General features: G+C 40.4%; 1 protein-coding gene across 4 annotated transcripts in view; it reads right to left on the bottom strand.

Annotated features, from left to right (window-relative positions):
• CAMK4 (calcium/calmodulin dependent protein kinase IV) overlaps positions 1–12,986 on the bottom strand; it is a 220,865-nt gene extending 207,879 nt beyond the window's left edge. The window contains exons 1-2 of one of the 4 annotated variants that reach the window (XM_028102834.2): positions 12,948–12,986; positions 11,886–12,124 (exon numbers count right to left, since the gene is read on the bottom strand). In XM_028102834.2, the coding sequence (XP_027958635.1) occupies positions 11,886–12,046 (161 nt within the window). In that variant the 5' untranslated portion in view covers positions 12,047–12,124; positions 12,948–12,986. Of the gene's footprint in view, positions 1–11,885; positions 12,154–12,947 lie in introns of those variants that run through there. The other 3 variants (XM_028102836.2, XM_028102835.2, XM_088023424.1) reach the window with 3 other exon arrangements.
• Between the last annotated feature and the right edge of the window lie 4,270 nt (positions 12,987–17,256).

Below are 17,256 nucleotides of genomic sequence, written 5' to 3'. Positions count from 1 at the left end.
GTCGGATGACTGTCCTGAAGGGATTAGAAGGCCAAGGGTATTTTAGGCCAAGAGAGTTTCAGGCACAACACCACAGAGCTGCGAAGATCTGTGAGAGGTCCTCGAGGCCAAGACAGGAATAGCAGAAAGAGAACCAGCACCAGAGTCTGACAAACCTGCACTTGAATCCCCTCCGTGGCTGTATGAGCTTGAACAACCTGCTTGAACATTCTGAGCCTCAGGTTTCTCATCTGAAAAATGGTGCTGGTGTGATCATCTTGCTGTAGTATTGAAATAATTAGCAATGTACATAAGAGTAAACCACAAGCACCAAACACTCCATGCTGGTAATTAGGAAGAGAGTGGTGGGCAAGGAGACTGGCAGGCAAGTTTGGGTCAGATTGTTATAACGGGCCAAGTAAGCCAGACTGAGGTTTTGCCCCTATAGATACCTACAGGAATCATTATCCCCTACCTCCCACCTCGCGTCCTATCTGGGGAATGGTATAAAGCTTATGTGCCAGCTTCAGAGCTAATACTTTTACATTCAGGTCTCATTTCATCCTCATAGCAACCTTGGGGAGGATATACTTCATTTTATAAATAAAGCTAAGTGAAGTTCAATGTTTTGCCCAAAGGCACATAGCCATCAAGTAGCAATTTGCTCCCGCCTGTTTTCCTGCTCACATCCTGCACCATCTAGTTCACATCTTGTCTTAGCCCCTCCCTTAGTCAGCAGTCCTCCTTCACCCTCACGACTCAACTGTTCAGAATGGTCAGCTTGCTGCCCAGCCTTGAAGCCCTCCTAAGCAGCTGCCTCGTCCGCCTCTCCCCTTGGGCTCTGGTTCCCTTCCGATCAACCCCCTCCACCCTCTGCCAGCTCAAACCTGGACTGGCACTCTGCTGCCCCCTCCTGGCCTAGACCGGAACCTCAACGGCTCCCCAAGTCTTCTGCTCAGTCCTGACATTCCATTTCCTCAGTATCTCAAGATTTGAAAGAAACGTACTAGTTCGCCGTAGATTATCCTGATACTTTCCTCAGCTTTCCATTTCACTAACGTGTCATACATATACATGAAAAGTTCTGTTATGGTTTTAGTTTGCTTCTAGTTACCGGATACGTTCAGGAGAACTTCTCAAGAGTTTACCTCATTGAATATTACTAGTTTACGTTACTCACGTTGAGGAGAAAAGGAGAGGAAGGACCCAGAGTCCCACAGGAGCCACTAAAAATGTTTCCACTCACACAAGAAATCTTCAGAGCCCTATTATGATTGAACACTTTAGGCCAAGCTGATTTATTGAATTACATATTGTGAATTTGGTCACATTTAATAATACAGTCTTATTTTCTCAGGGGTTATCCTAACAGGGAGCTTTGGGAAAAAAAATAATATTCACTTGAATGAATAGGAATAGGAATAGGAAACTTATATCCTGTCAAAGATTAAACGTGGACTGACCAGTTGTCACACCTGAAGAACAATTTTGTACGTCTGTTGGAGCCCCAAACGAAAGGTTATCACCTACTAAGTTAAAACAGTCACTGACTAGCTGTTTCCCAGTACAAGTGAGGCACACCAAGATAAAAAAGTGCAGTGAAGGCTAAAATGCAAGCAAAAGTCCCTATTAAGCAGTCCACAAGGACTTGAAGTAGGGAAAAATCATTCAAATGCTGCACTGTAGGTAGCAATAAACGTGTGCTCACAATGGACAGATTTGCGATCGCCTACTCTTCTTTGTTCTGGTTTGTAATATTAGTCAAGTTCTGTCTATAATCATGATATAAATCAAAGGAAGTACACTTTTAACAAAGACTGCTACTGCAAACTAGTAGAGAAAACAGTTAAGGACATATGTCATATCTATTACCTTTCTAGAAGACCACTCCAATCAGAGGGTTGTTCAAGTCTAGCCTTTTTTATCTTTTAAGAATATTTCTGTATTTTTGCACGTGATGAATTTTTCAACCATATGACCCCGAAGCATGACTTAAGAAGTAATTGAGTAATGAGAGTGCATTTGTTGACAGGATTAACAAACTCAGCATCCTGGCACTAATGACAAGTCTGCAAGCACTGCCCACCAAACACTTCAGCTGCCTAAAACAGCAGTTGGCAGAATTTACTATGAAGTAGGTATATTAAAATTGAGGTTCCTGGGGCGCCTGGGTGGCTCACTCAGTTAAGCATCTGCCTTCGGCTCAGGTCAGCAATCCCAGGATCCTGGGATGAGTCCCATGTCAGGCTCTCTGCTCGGCAGGGAGCCTGCATCCCCCTCTCCCTCTGCCTGCTGCTCCACCTGCTTGTGCTCTCTCTCTCTGTCAAATAAATAAATTTAAAAAATCTTAAAAAATAATAAAATAAATTGAGGTTCTTGAAAATAATATGAATTTGGGATTCAACAATAAAGAAAAACAAAATTCATTCAACCCTCTGCTTGATGGGCAAGCGGTATTCTTTTTCTCTTTTTCTGTTTTCTGCCAGATGACTTCTTTGGTTACAATTGCAGTAAATTCTTATCAAAACCTTTTATCAAGTAGTCTTAAAATGCATAACAAGTGCATATTTGTACCCACTTCCTCTTTCTGCACAAAGACACAACTTGCCATATGATTTTGTTTGCATTTTTATTTATGTATCTGCTTTAAAAACATTTTCAAAATGTAGAATGCTATTTAAATAGAAATAAAGAAGCTTATTTAGTATCCACTCATAACTACCATTCTTTGATCCAATAATCATCCAACAAAACGTTTTTATGAACATGCTCCCAAGTTATGTATATCTTTGTACCTGCAGGTGCTATACATGTGCTACTGAACCAATCTGTAATGTGCTTTTTAAAACATCCAAAAAAAATTAAAAGCAAAAATTAGAAGAATTTTTAAAAACAGATTCCCTAATACTTTCCTCTAGCATACCCTAGATGTGGACATCCCACTTTAGTCAAAATGTCAGTGACTGCTCTTATTTAGCTCTTAAGTCTATTGAAAATAAAGAGAATTCTATTTTTTCAAAATATTATTTAAACAGAGTCCAAATTTAAACGACCTTAATTAGTCCATCTGAGATATATGCATGGCATACAGAAGGATTATTCAACATGTGGCTAATATATTAGTCAACAGGAAAATTAATTAATTAAACTTTACTAGTTAGAGGTGAATCTTTTATCAATAGTTTATTTAGCATATTATTTTGTAACTGTCACTTCAAATACAATAGGAGAATGATCTGAAACCTATTTCATTATTAAATAAAAAATAAATTACCCTCCAAGAAATAATCTCTGAATGTGAGCACTGATTTTCAAAAACATAAATGATGGATATAGCTAGCCAACTTGCTACACAGGTAAAAACTGTAACTGTTCCAGTTTCAACGGATGTAGAAAAAGGACGAATATGCACTTAAAGCTTATGCCCAGGGCACCCTGGGTGGCTCAGTCAGTTAAGCGTCTGCCTTTGGCTCAGGTCATGAACCCAGGGTTCTGGGATGGAGCCCCACATTGGGCTTCCTGCTCAGTGAGAAGTCTGCTTCTCCCTATACCCCTTCCCCCTTGCTTGTGCTCTTTCTCTCATGTTCTCTCATGGTCTCTCTCCCCCTCTCTCTCAAATAAATAAATAAAATCATTAAAAAAAATAATAAAGCTCATGCCCACCTGAAAAAACTAGTATCAGGCTGACATTTTCAAAGTGAAAGGGAGATTCAAGGTAGTTTCTTGAATAAATGAAGTCTTGATATCAATTTAACTTGAAATTCTCATGTAACTGAAGAGGAGTAGAATTTTAACTTGACTGTTCTAGGTCAGAATTTGGCAAACCACAGGCCAAGAGCCTAATATGGCAGTCACTAGTTTTTGTATAGTCTGCAACCTAAAAATAGTGTTTACATGTTCTAATGGTTTTTAAAAATCAGAAGAAGAATATTTTGTGATGTGAAAATTGTATGAAATTCAAATTTCATGGTCATAAATAAAGTTTTATTGGAACATAGCTATGTGCATTTGTTTCTGTGTTGTCTATGGCTGTTTTCACTCAGCCATCACAGAGCTGAACTGCCACAGAGACCATATGACCCGCAAAACCTAAAATATTAACAGTCTATTTCTTTATGGGCTCTCTACCAGGTCTAGGTAACTGATCTCAATCGCTTCAATCCCACTTCCCCTTTCTTATCTCATCATAGGCCGTGGGAGGTGTTTTTCTTCCCTTTCCTTCCTTCCTTTCCTTTCTCTCTCTCTCTCTCTCTCTCCCTCCCTCCTTCCCTCCCTCCCTTCCTTTTTAACAAACAGGGTAAGTTCTCTCTTACCCACCCCCCTGGTTTAAGGGCTAGTGGCAAGTTCTGCGTCCCACATCAACCCAAGATGCAGCTGCTTCCACAGCCACCCTTTGCTCTCATCATTGTTACTTTCTCTTTATCTACTACTTGGGTTTTCAACCGATATAGATGTTTTGTTTTTACAGGCTCTCTTTGGCCTGACATCAGCTTACCCTCCCACCTTAACTGCCATGACAATGTTCATGTTTTATAAAGTTTGCAAAATAAAATGTGTATCCTGTATTCTTCTGCCTGCTTTTGCCTTTTCTTAGAATGTACTTTCCACCTGGTATGTCCTTCACCAAAGCTCTTCCTGTTAAAATTCTGCTGAATTTCAAGGTCCACCCCTTCCACGAAGACTCCTCAATCCTCCCAGTCAGAATTATCACTCCATTTTTAGACCATGGTGATCGTCTGATCTCCACCTCATATTAGTTTTACTTATTATTTATCTCATATTAAATTTACTGTTGTAAATTATACAGTGAGCTATACATCTGCAAGTCAATATATAGTGTTCTATTCGTCATATTCACTCATATTGCAGCCCCCCTGCCCCGCCACACACACTACCAACATACATTGCATAGTTCATAGTTACACAGAAGGTCGGACCTGTAACAGAAAGGACTTTAGGTGGCACGAGGACATCGAATTAAATAACAAAGATTCAAAAACTGAGACCATTATTCTCTTTTCAATTATTTTTCTGATTCCATCACAAAGAAATCCTCAGTTTGTGCTACTATGGTTTTTTTTCTTCCAAAGATTTTATTTATTTATTTGACAGAGAGAGACACAGCGAGAGAAGGAACACAAGCAGGGGGAGTGGGAGAGGGAGAAGCAGGCTTCCCGCTGATCAGGGAGCCCGATGTGGGGCTCGATCCCAGGACCCCAGGACCCCGGGATCATGACCCGAGCCTAAGGCAGACAGACACTTAACGACTGAGCCACCCAGGTGCCCCTGTGCTACTATGGTTTTAAACCTGCTAATCTTTGATAATCTCCCTTTTTAACAAAGAGAGAACAATCCTCAGGCTGGGAGCCTTCTGCAGAAAAGCATTTGTAGCCCCAGTTTAATAAAAAGGCTTTGTTTTTACTGCAATTTATTTTTATAATTTGCTTCTATTTATGGCATGAATACAATAATGAAATTTAATTTCAATTTAATGAAAATAAGTATTCTCAATAAGTAAATTTAGGTTAACAAAATGGAGTAATTTAAACAAAAATATTAAGCAAATTATAGCACAGGTGGTATGCACATATGACAAAAATCTTAATGGCATCACATAGAAATGGGAGAAACATTTGGTTGTAGCAGATACTCGATAAAGTCAAATGATTTCAATCCATCAACCTCCTTCTTGTTAACCTTCTACATAACTAAAAGAAAATCATGTAAAAGACTAGCTTCTAAGCTTCTGAAACAGTTGTTCTTAACAGAAAGGGGGAGGCGGTAACATGTGACAATGCCTAGAGACATTTTTGGTTGTCATAACTTGGGGGTTTTGGGGGAGGTCTGCTTCTGTCATCTAGTTGGTAGAGGCTAGGGATACTATTAAACATCCTACAGTGCACAGGAGAGCTCCCACAGAAAGAATTATCGGGCCCCAAAGTCTGTGGTGCCAAGGTTAAGAAACCCTGGTCTAAGAGTCTACAACTCTACATGTAAGATCCTTTGCCGATTGTTATAAACACCCTCTCTCCAGCATTGCTCCTTTCCTTATTTGCTCTTTGCCACTGATATGATTACAGAGGAAAATCTTCCACCCAAACCTTTCACTATTTTATATCATCCATATACCCAGGGCCCCCAATTAGCAGTAAGAATTTAAAAATGGACTGCACTGAAGAGTCCATATCCTTTATGTGCTCACAGGATACTATCGATATTTAGATCTAACTTCCTAATTAAGCCACGGGAGTTACGAGATTTTCAGATGATCCATTATCAAAGAGGAAAAAAAAAAGACTAATGTAATTTGAGTAAAACCTTGACTCTAGCTGCTATTGATTTCATGATTTCATGTAAAGTTATTCTTTGGCCTGGTTTAAATGGTTCATTGACTCAATATATTTTACAGAATAAACCTGACCTTGAAATTTTAAAAATACAATTTTTACTAGATATATGAGCTATGTTAGCTTTCCCAAAAGGGAGTCTGAAGAAAACTACTTTTAAAGCTAGCCAAAAAAACAAAACAAAACAAACAAAAAGATTAACATAAAAAATAATAACCAGAAGCTGAAACAGCTACCACTCAGCATTTTATTCTTAAATGCATTACTGCAAACACTAATCCATACATATATTCTGAGGGTAAAGTGTTTACAAGAAAGTTCTTTGAAGCTATTTTGTGGTTAGTGTTTTGTTTCTCTTTCTGTCTCTCTTTTTTACTCAAGTAAAGTTCTCTAGAACAGTTGAGAAGCAAATAGCACCTGTGTCTTTTTTTTTTTTTTTTCAAATTAGGAGTTATTTTTACCCTCGTAACATTATTTAAACATGGAAAAACAGTGTGTTCTAAAATAATGATCCTATCATAGTCATCACTTAATTTTAAGGCTCTTTACAATGAGTAAGTTTCCAAATTTAACATTTACTATGTATTGAAGTTAGTGGTTGGTATAACCTGGAGGTATTTCATGCCTTTACATTAAAGTTGATTTAACTCCTAATTCTGAGATGCCTGTGGCAAAATGATAGTGAAGGTGAAACTGAATCCTTTTCATTTCAGAGCCACAAAGCTCTCTGCCAACAGAAAAGGAACATTATTTTCAACACCTACAAACTACAGAGGTGACAGTTATCAGGACTCCCACCGTGATGAAAGAAAACTAGCACACATGAGATTATGGTCATACAAATTTTAGGGAGAAGATAAACAAGTCATCTGATTTCCCTTTCCCTGGGGTCATGCCCACTGTGCCTGGCCCATTTCATTGTCATTCACTCACTCTCTTAAAATCATTTGTTGGGCACTTGCCCAGTACCAAGCTCTGTGCTAGGCATTGAGCACATGATAGTGAACCAGCCAAATCCACAGACTGCCTTCTGGGAGCTTACAGTCAAGTGTTGAGCATATGTACCCGGGTGTCTATTCTCCCACTTGCTCCTGAGCCAACTGCTTGAGAGAAGAATTGGATGCCCAGAGAACAACAGAGGGACCAAACAGTTATATTTTTAATTCCTAGTTAGATCCCCCAAAGAGCTTAAGATATTAAGTGCAGTGTGGGTGGCAGGAGATCCGTAACCAACAGTATATTCTAGATAGGCTGTGGGGTCCTAAAGGACAGTGTGGGGGAAAACCAAGGGTAGGAGAAGTACTGGCTAAAGATGGCTCAGGAAGGGGCTCGAACAAAGACAGGGAAGGAGAAAGAGAGGACCTGACTCCTCACCAGGCAGGAGCATTGGTTGGAGCCCTGCTGTTAGAAAATGCACACTTTCATGTTTCCTTACAGGAAGTATCTGCTGCCCATTACCCAGGGCCAGAATTAAGTGTTACCAAGTGGAAGACACAAGTGTTCAGGCCTCTGAATTCCTCCCCTATATAGTGAAGGTGCTGCTGGCCCAGCCTCCTGCCCCCTCAGCCATTTCAGAGTACAGTACACCCAGCAGATCTTGGGGAGACACTAGAGTTTTTCCAAAATGTTTGGAAGGGGAAACCCAATGAGGACTTAGAGGCAAAGACAGGAGAACTTTTCTCTACAGAGTTGTGCCAATGGAGACCACTCAGTGTTACCAGTTGGTCTGCAGGGCATTTTTCAAAAGGGGTCTGCCTCATATTTTAATCCGGCATACACAGATTTATGGCCCAGAACAACATTTTCATACTGAGTCACAATGCATTAGTGAGATATGAAATCATGTGGATTCAGCCAATATTTTAATGAAATAGAATAAAATCAAACAGCATAGAATAGGTAATATTAGAGTACACTGTTGGTAGTAAGAATAAACATTGTTTTATGAAACTTGTTTCCATTCTAAACACATACATTGTTTCTATTTTACACACACCTATGTCTATCTAAATCTATTTGGTTCCTAAGCAATAATACATATAGCAAGGGATCCTACAAAACTCTGCTTTAATTCCTTTGCCATACAAATGTACTCCTTTAAATTGTGGATCAGGTTGGGGGGGTGATGGTGACTGAAATTCACTAGCTTAAAGAAACTATAGTTAAGTAGAATGGAAATTTATTTAAAAATTTATTCCAAGATAATTTAACACACTCTTCTTCTTTTGTACTAATTATCTTTCATTTGGTTTTCCTTAACTTCTGTATGTGGGAATACATCTCATTTTGCATACATTCTTTCAGTCTCATATTACAGAGAGAAACAAAAGGTGGGAAATAACTGAAAACAGGACTTGGGTTTGGATGCATAATCCCCACCACAGGGCAGCCCAGGCCAAATCCTGTCTGTCCCTGTGCCAAACCACTGGACAGAATCTGGACCAGAAGCAGGCTCTTTTCTCCCTTAGAAAAAACTTTAAAAAGCCAATTTCTCAAATCACTGGGCAAAGGACCAACTACTCTCTAGGATAGGGAGCCTTGAATAGGATTATGGCCAATTCATATTTATAAACAGAACTGAATTCGTTGGGGCATCACAATTTTTGTAAACTTTTTGACAGTCTATAAACAAAGCAGTATTTTCAAAAGTGATTTTAGAAAAATTAAATTAGTTTGCCTGATACTCTTTAAATAATCTTCCTTACCCCCACCCCCACCACTCACCCCTTATCTTGATACATATATACATAACAAAAAAGAGCTATCACATGGCCTTGGGCTACCTGTGAAACAGTGTTGCCAGCACTATATATATAGGGACTTCAACTGGCTTTCATTGCGCTCCCTAAAATTCCCAAACATATCCTCAGGGTGTGTTGCCCTAATAGTCACATGTCTAATCTTCTTTAATTCAGGAGTCACTAGCCTACAACAGATTATTTTAACAGGGAATGACTACTCACAAATTAACTTAATCTAGTGGGGATTGCCGATACCCTGGAACTAAACACAATGACATTCCACACCAAGGTCTTCGTTCCCTTAACATCTTAATGACAACTGTGTAACTAATGAATTAGATGTTTTGGCCTTAGAGTCACCACTGACAGGCAGATTTGGCCCAAAACTGACAGTTAAGAGAGTAAAGACTTGAAACCAATTGACTGAGTCTCAACTTTATCCCTAGTGGAGGAAGGAAGACTTCTGTCAGTCAATACCTATAATTATAATTCTGCTATATTCTCTGGCTATATAGATTCTTAGTATTATATCTGTAACATTAGTTGCTTTATGTTTTAGGTTTATTTTGTTGAAAAAAATAACGATCATGAAGTGACATTTCTCAGTCTCAGCCAAATGGAGTAAGTATGCACCTCACCAATACTGCCATCTACAGAGAACTTACCTAATACACATGACTGCTGAAAAGCAGCAAAAGAGAGAATTTTTAGTTTTCTCAAAATATTCTAATTCTGTGATTTGCAAGGTAATCAAACAACTAGATAGCAAGTGAGAATCTTAGCAATACATAATTGATTTATATTTGTCTTCCAAATTTGTCTGCAAAATATAGCACAAAGCTTTTTTAAAAAATAAACTTCAAATTCCTTAGGTTTTCCCTACGAAGTCTACCATGCCATAGATGTGTACAACTGGCAGTTTATTTTTTTCTAACCAATTTTCCATTCCTCAAATTAAAGAAATGTCTTGAGTTTCCTGATGGCAAAGCTATTCATAAAGATAATATGTGCTATTGGGAAGTCCGAGTCAATTAGGCATCTAGGGCAAACGTTACTCACAAAGCAGTTAGATTTGGTGGTGGGACAGTCCCTTTAGCACCAGCAGACACCTCCTCTACTAGGTGGCAGTTTCTAAAACACCAAGTAAACAACTGTACGTAGATGATCTCTTTAATCAGAAATTTACACTGCTCCGCTGCAGCTCACCGTACACTTACGGTAAGGTTCGAACCTGAAGAAAGGAGACACTTCATTTATTTCCAACCTACTAGCGAATGCATACAATAGCACATCTTCAGATGAACATTGAAAATTTTGATCAAAATAGGATATTTATGTATATACTATTCAATGCCCAAGTATTTTGGAACATTTTTTTCAAGATTGATTGATTGATTGATTTGAGAGAGAGAGAGGGCACTAGCGAGTGGGGGGCACAGAGGGAGAGGGAGAATCTCAAGCAGACTTCATACTGAGCATGGAGCCCACTGCAGGGCATGGATCCCAGGACCCTGAGATCATGACCTTAGACAAAATGAAGAGTTGGATGCTTAACCAACTAAGCCACCCAGATGCCCTGGAAAATTTTTAAACAATGACAAACGACTACGTTTTCATTCAGAAGTTTTGCCTTTCTTACATACCTTCTATATCTATGAGCCATTAATAGTAGTGGCAAATTGGGGGGGAGGGGTGTGAGGTGACCCTTACACCTTCCCACCAAGTACCAAAACCCATAATCCTACACTGTGGTCTTCAATGGCATTAAAAAAAAAAAAAAAAAAAGGTTCTTAGCTAAACTCTTTCCAACAAAAAGAGAATAGAAAATGAAATTACAAGTATTAAGTACAGAAGCTTCAACTTGTCAACACTTGAAATTACATTTTCAGATTCCCTACCATAAACGGCCTGGATCTAAAATGAGTGTTGAAAGGAATTCCCTTTACCTACCGATAACAGAAAGGAAAGAAGGAAAAAAGAAGGAAAAGAAAAAAATAATTTTCTATGTTTAAAAATTTGAGAACATATGGCATCATCCACATGGCAAAACCGCTCTCTACCTGTTTGGATCTTCAGAGGAGAGATGAGGGACATTTCTGCAACCCCAGAGAGATAGCTTTTTGCATACATAATTTAAATAAATCACTCCAGCATGAAAGAAGAGCAGAATTCTTCTAATTATCACTGCCTAGACCCCTTGTGCTGTTTTCTCTTTAAAGCCACACTAGTTCATTATTCTGCCTTCAACGCTCTTAAATGATTCATTCCCCCTTTCACTCCTGAGCAGACTCTGCAGGGAAGCTAGTATTTAAGTTTAATTTCTAGTGCCACTTGCTTTGGAGAGTTTGATGAGAGGAAAGGGGAAGAATCTAATTTAATAATTCTGTCATGGTTTGGAGGGGCACCCTCCTCCCCTACCCCAAAAAATTACTAGACAAACAAGACCCTCTGGCAAGCTATAATCGTGAGCAAAGACACCAGTCGGGAAAGCAGGGCCCACGTGTGGTGGGAGCTGTCACCCAAGGGAAGTGGCAGCCGGCGAGGAGGAGGGAGCGAGGGTGGGAGAGTCGGGCTGCTGCTTGCAGCTGCGCCGGCCTGGGCGCTCCGAGAGACACCCGACTCCCAACTTGAATGTGCTTAGCTCTCTCCTAGACACTAGGCGGGGAGAAATCAAAGGACAGGGAGGCTGGTTCCCGCATCCCCGGGAGCAGTCCCTGCAAAAGGGACTGCCCCCGGTGCGCGCTGTGGGCTTCCCCAGAAGCCCGAGCCCGTGCGCAGTACGCGCGGCTCCACCAAGTCCAGGGCGCCCCCGTCTTACCGTCCCAGCTCTGACTCCACCTCGAAGAAATCGCTCAAAGCATCTCTGTTGGAACCTTCGATCCAGTAATCCGGGACGAGGCTCCCGGCCCCCGGGGCCACACTGGCGGTGACCGAAGAGCAGGACGAGGCGGAGCACGAGGGCACCGTGACTTTGAGCATCTTCGCGGCGGGACTCCGGAAGCCGCCACCGCTGTCGCCGCCGCTGCCGGAGCGAGAAGCCCCGCCGCCCGCCGCCGCCTGCAAACGCAGGAGCGAGAGGTGGCGTCCTTCACACACTCGCACACACCCACCGCCGCGGCCACAGCCGCGGCCGCCGCCGCCGCCTCCCCCCAGCGCCTCCCCCCCGGCTCCCTGGGCTGCGCGCAGGCTGCAGCTCCCTTCCTGCACACTTGGAAAGGAGGGAGGGAAGAAGGTTGGGAGGAGAAGGGAGCGAGGAACTAGGAGAGGGTGTGGAAGGAGAACCCAGTCGCCACCAGCCTGAGAGGAGAGGCGGAGGCTCTGCAAAGGAGAGAGATTCCCTCCCCCTTCGCTCCCTCCCTTCCTCCCCACCTCTCCTCCTCCCTCCGCCGAGCCTTTCCAGCCCCCTCCCTTTTTTCCTTTCTCCCTCCCAGGCTGTGGCTGCGGCGGTGCGGGCTTTGGGCGGCTCCGGATGCTAGGAGCTTGGGGAAAGCACGAGGACCAGAGCATCATCCCACGCGCCCTACCGCGGGAGCTGGGAACCTGGAAGGCACAACGCGCACAGTGGGACGCTCGCCCCAGGAGTGGCGGGCGCCCAGCTTGCTCTGGGAGCACATGGGTCTGGACCACCTAGCAGCAGAAGAGTGAGAGAGGGACCTGGCTGTCGTCGGCGCTACTCATCCTTCCCGGAGCGCGTCTAGGTGGCGAGTCCCTCCCACCTATCACCAGCTAATTAGCAATCCCCTGTTCATCCCTCTATCAAAGCTTATATTGGCAGCTGGGGAGGATGCCCTGTGGTCGCCGATCTCCCAGGGCTCCTGTGCCCGCCCCCGTGATAGCTGGAGGACAGGGAAGCGCCTGGGTCCTCACTGACCTGACTCACCTTTGAGTGAAGTCTTCAGTTGGAAGAGACGCTGCTGTGCTGCCGCCGACACTGCCCCCTTTAGCACTGTTAGCGCTCCTGAAAGAGCAGGTGTTTGCTGAGTCCGGTTCACTCTCAACCTCTGAAGGTTAGAACAGAAGTGATCCAGAGAATTACTGGTTTGGAAGGGCCCTGTGGAAGCCTTACGGGGGGATCGGTCACCATTCATGACAGAGAAGATTGCTACATTTAAAGCTCGTTACTCTTCCAAGGAGATGTGTCCCATCACAAGCACCCCAATGTTTGTCTGTCAACCTTCACACTGCTCTTCTAAGTACTGGTTAAATGTATACCATTTGTATTTCTATTCTTGAACTTTTTTCTTTCTGGATTTCAGCAAAGACAAACAATAATCAGTCATGTTCTGTAATAAATATATATAAAAATAGTTATTACATCAACCTCATTTCTGGCTAAATAACTCTAGGCCCTTTCTTTAACCTTACTTCACAGGTGTTACTTTCAGTACTTTTTTTTTTTTTTAACTTTCCTCCAACATGCAATAAACTCTTCTCACATGTCCCCATTCCTGATAACACCAACAAACAAAGTCCAGTATTCTCCTCTAATTTATTGATTTATTTCTGACTCTTAAGAGCTTTCATGCTATATTGGTGAACTACCCTCCCCCCCAAAAAACCATAAAAAACAAAAACCAAAAATTAAGCAATTAGTGATAGGAATACGATCCTTAGTTGATTGGAAATGAAAAAATAAATATAAAAACTATCCCTCACAGATAATTTTATGAAGATGAGCATATGCTCAATTTACAAATGGCCTAAAAAATAGCAAGCATATGTAGATTCATACAAATTCAGTGAAATAATGAATTCTTTGGTGAAAGACTGAAAATGCTTATACAACATTACTTTTCAGAGAATGAATTCACTAATCTTCATGTTAGAAAATCAAGTTCATACTCAAAGCAAGCTAATAAAGCTCTAAAGTAAATTCTAGTTCTCATGAAGTAAGTTTCCTTTGGCTTGCACTGACTGGTGGAGGAAGGGCTGGAGTAGTTGCTAGGCCATTTTTATTCACACTTCTTTGAGGCAAGTTCTGAAGTGGCAGCACTGCATGTATATACTTGTCTGTTGTGAGCAATTCTTTGACAACGTAAGTCCAAAGCAAGCATATTACATTGAAAGAGATGATAAGTCTTTTTACTCTTGCTATTTTAAGGAAAAATAGCCAAAGAAACACCATTTCATGGTATAGAAGAAATTGCAGAACTGATATTTACATTCAACACTGGTTTAGTCATTTGATATACCTATGCTTTTCAAAACTGACTTTTGTAAAAGTGCTATTAACTGATGTTTCAAAAGAGGGTACTTGGTTTAATAAATCAGTTTATGTTTATTTAAAAATAGAAGATGAAAATAAATATTATGTTAAGACAAGTGGAACAGGATTGAATCCATATGATTCATCTTCACTCCTTACGAAATATCATTTAAAATGATCGGAAAGAACAAAGGCATATATCCACAAAAAGAAAGACAGAAATAATATCAACTAAATTCCAGAATCTAAGAACAGATGGACAAATGGTAACTGACTTAGAAGACTGGATATACCTGAAACCTAGATTCAAAATGGGAGAAGCCAAAGAGAAAAAAATCTAATTCTTACCACAAAATTCCAGATATGCTCAGGAATTGAGTACCAGATCCTTCTAAAGTTGGAACAGAAAATAAAACATCAGTTGAACACTTTTATAAGAAATTTCTTAGGCCCCTACATTTCTTCTTCCACCATTCACAGCCAAAAAACACACTTCCCAAATCCTTGGAAAAGAGGAGATTTAATCTTTGAAAATGTTAAACAGAAAATGAAATGTTTTTATCACAAGGTACAGCTAAGACCATATTGAAAATAGAGGGATTCATGAACCTCTACAACAAAATATGAGATTTCCAGGTCCATTAGGCTCCCAGAATGCTGAAAAATGGGCATATATCTATCATATCCCCAGCCATACAAGAAATTAAAGGATTCCTCACTAAGAAAACTAAATAATTCAAGGAGAAAGGGACCTATGGATACTGACAATTAGGATACTTCCTGACAACAAAAATCTAATTTTTCTCAACACCTTACAGTGAAGCCTATCATTGAACAGGCCAAGGGATCCAAAGCTTTTTTTTTTTTTTTTTAAGAATTTTATTTATTTATTTGACAGAGAGAGACAAAGCTAGAGAAGGAACACAGCAGGGGGAGTACGAGAGGGAGAAGAAGGCTTCCCGCTGATCAGGGAGCCCCATGTAGGGCTCGATCCCAGGACCCTGGGATCATGCCCTGAGCCAAAGGCAGACGCTTAACGACTGAGCCACCCAGGTGCCCCAGATCCAAAGCTTCTAATTGCCTATTTTTTGTCTCACTCAAACATGCATGGATACGGTTCCATTCTGGTATGGCAGAGTAGCTGGTATGACTAAACCTCCTGTATATAACAATTATAATCTCTGGATTAAATATAAAAAGGGTTCTTTAAATGTACAAAAGTTCCACCAAAATCAGAAAACTGAAAATTATGTAACCCACAAAAGAAAGGAACGTTTCTGAATTAGATGCACATTTATTTAGCTTTTCCTCTGAGGGCTCTGCAGGCAACACAACTCTTAGTAGCTTGAGGTGTCAGAAAACAGAATTCAGGGCTGGCAGAGAGGCTAGAAATTGAGGAGTTCCAAAAAGGAGGGAGCACGGTGAAAGAATCCAACAATCTACATATAAATTGTGCTCAAATACTAGGCTAATCTTTGAACTACACATATATGTGGGACTCCAAGGAACTCAGCAGAAAGCACAAAGCATTAACTGGAAGGTTGAAAAGCTGAGAAAAAAATTTCAGCTGTTCCTTACCTCAGGAGAGAGACATGGTTTGGAGTATAAGTTTCACCAAGTTTAACTGTGTGTTACAAGAAAGAAAGAAAAAAAAAAACTCTTTAAGATAACAGAATCCAGAATCTCTGCAAGGAATCATTGACAATCTGGTATACAATTAAAAAAAATATTAGATATGTGAAGTGGTAGAAAAAATTGAACCACAGTCAAAAGAAATATCAACAGATAGAAATCAACATCAAGATGATTTAGATAGATTGGTATTCACAAAGGATTTAAAACAGCTATTATAAATATGTTCAAATAATTTTTTAAAAAGATAATCACAATGAGTGTACAGATGGGTAATACTATTAGAGAAATGGAAACTACTCAAAAGAAAAAAATTAGAAATTTAAAAGCTGAATGGGTAAACTATCTGAGATTCGAAAAAAAAATCACTCAAATTGCTTACAGAAGAGTGCAGATTACAGAGGAAATAGTGGGTGAATCTGAAGATAGACTATGCTATCTAACCTCCAAGAGAGTCCCCCCCTAATCATCTCCTGATAATCATGCCTTTCTGAGTTCACCTACCACACTGAATCAGGGTTGACCTATGTGATAAATAGAACATGGTGGAATAAGGGTGGAATTCATAAAACCATTACAGAATTTGCCTTGATCTCTTGGATTGCTCATTCCAAAGGGAAGCCAACTTCCATGGGATTCTCAAACAGCTCCATGGAGATGGTAATGTGGAGAGGAACCAACTTACTAGCCATGTGAGTCAGACACCATAGAATTAAACTGCCCAGCCCCAATCAAACCATCAAATGACTACAACCCAAGCCAACATCTGACTAAAATTTCATAAGAGACCTGAGCTGAGCCACACAACAGTTCAGAATTTCAGATAATTCAGGATTTTCTGAATTCATAGAAACCGTAGGAGATAAATGATTACTGCTGCTATGAGTCACTAAATTTTGGAGTAATTTAATTTGCAGCAATAAAGAATTAATAATACCATAGCTATAGAAATTATCCAATCTAGATAGCAATAACAGCAGAGAATGAAAGCAAAAAGTTGGGAAAAGGGGGGGGCAAGTCTCAGTGAATTATAGAACAATATCAAGATATCTTACATATCACTGGGTTCCCAGGAGATAGAGAGAAAGGACTGGGGCAGAAAATTTATTTGAAAAAAATGGCATAAAGTTCCCCAAATTTTGGTAAACAACATCAACTTATAGATTCAAGAATTTCAGAAACCCAAACAGAATAAGTAAAAATAAAATCACACATAGGCCCATCTAAGTCAAATGCTTAAAAACAACAGATTAAAAAAAAAAAAAAAAGAAAACAGTTTTGAAAGCATCCCCTGCTGGGGGCATGGGGGAAAAAGAGAGAAGTAAGTATATTATATATTATAGGGAAGTAA

The sequence above is a fragment of the Eumetopias jubatus genome, unplaced genomic scaffold (genome assembly GCF_037043125.1).
Source record: "Eumetopias jubatus isolate StellerSeaLion01/CBP00866 unplaced genomic scaffold, mEumJub1_p1.0 scaffold_5, whole genome shotgun sequence".
Taxonomy (NCBI): Eukaryota; Metazoa; Chordata; class Mammalia; order Carnivora; family Otariidae; genus Eumetopias; species Eumetopias jubatus.
This window is presented reverse-complemented; position numbering and strand designations above follow the sequence as displayed.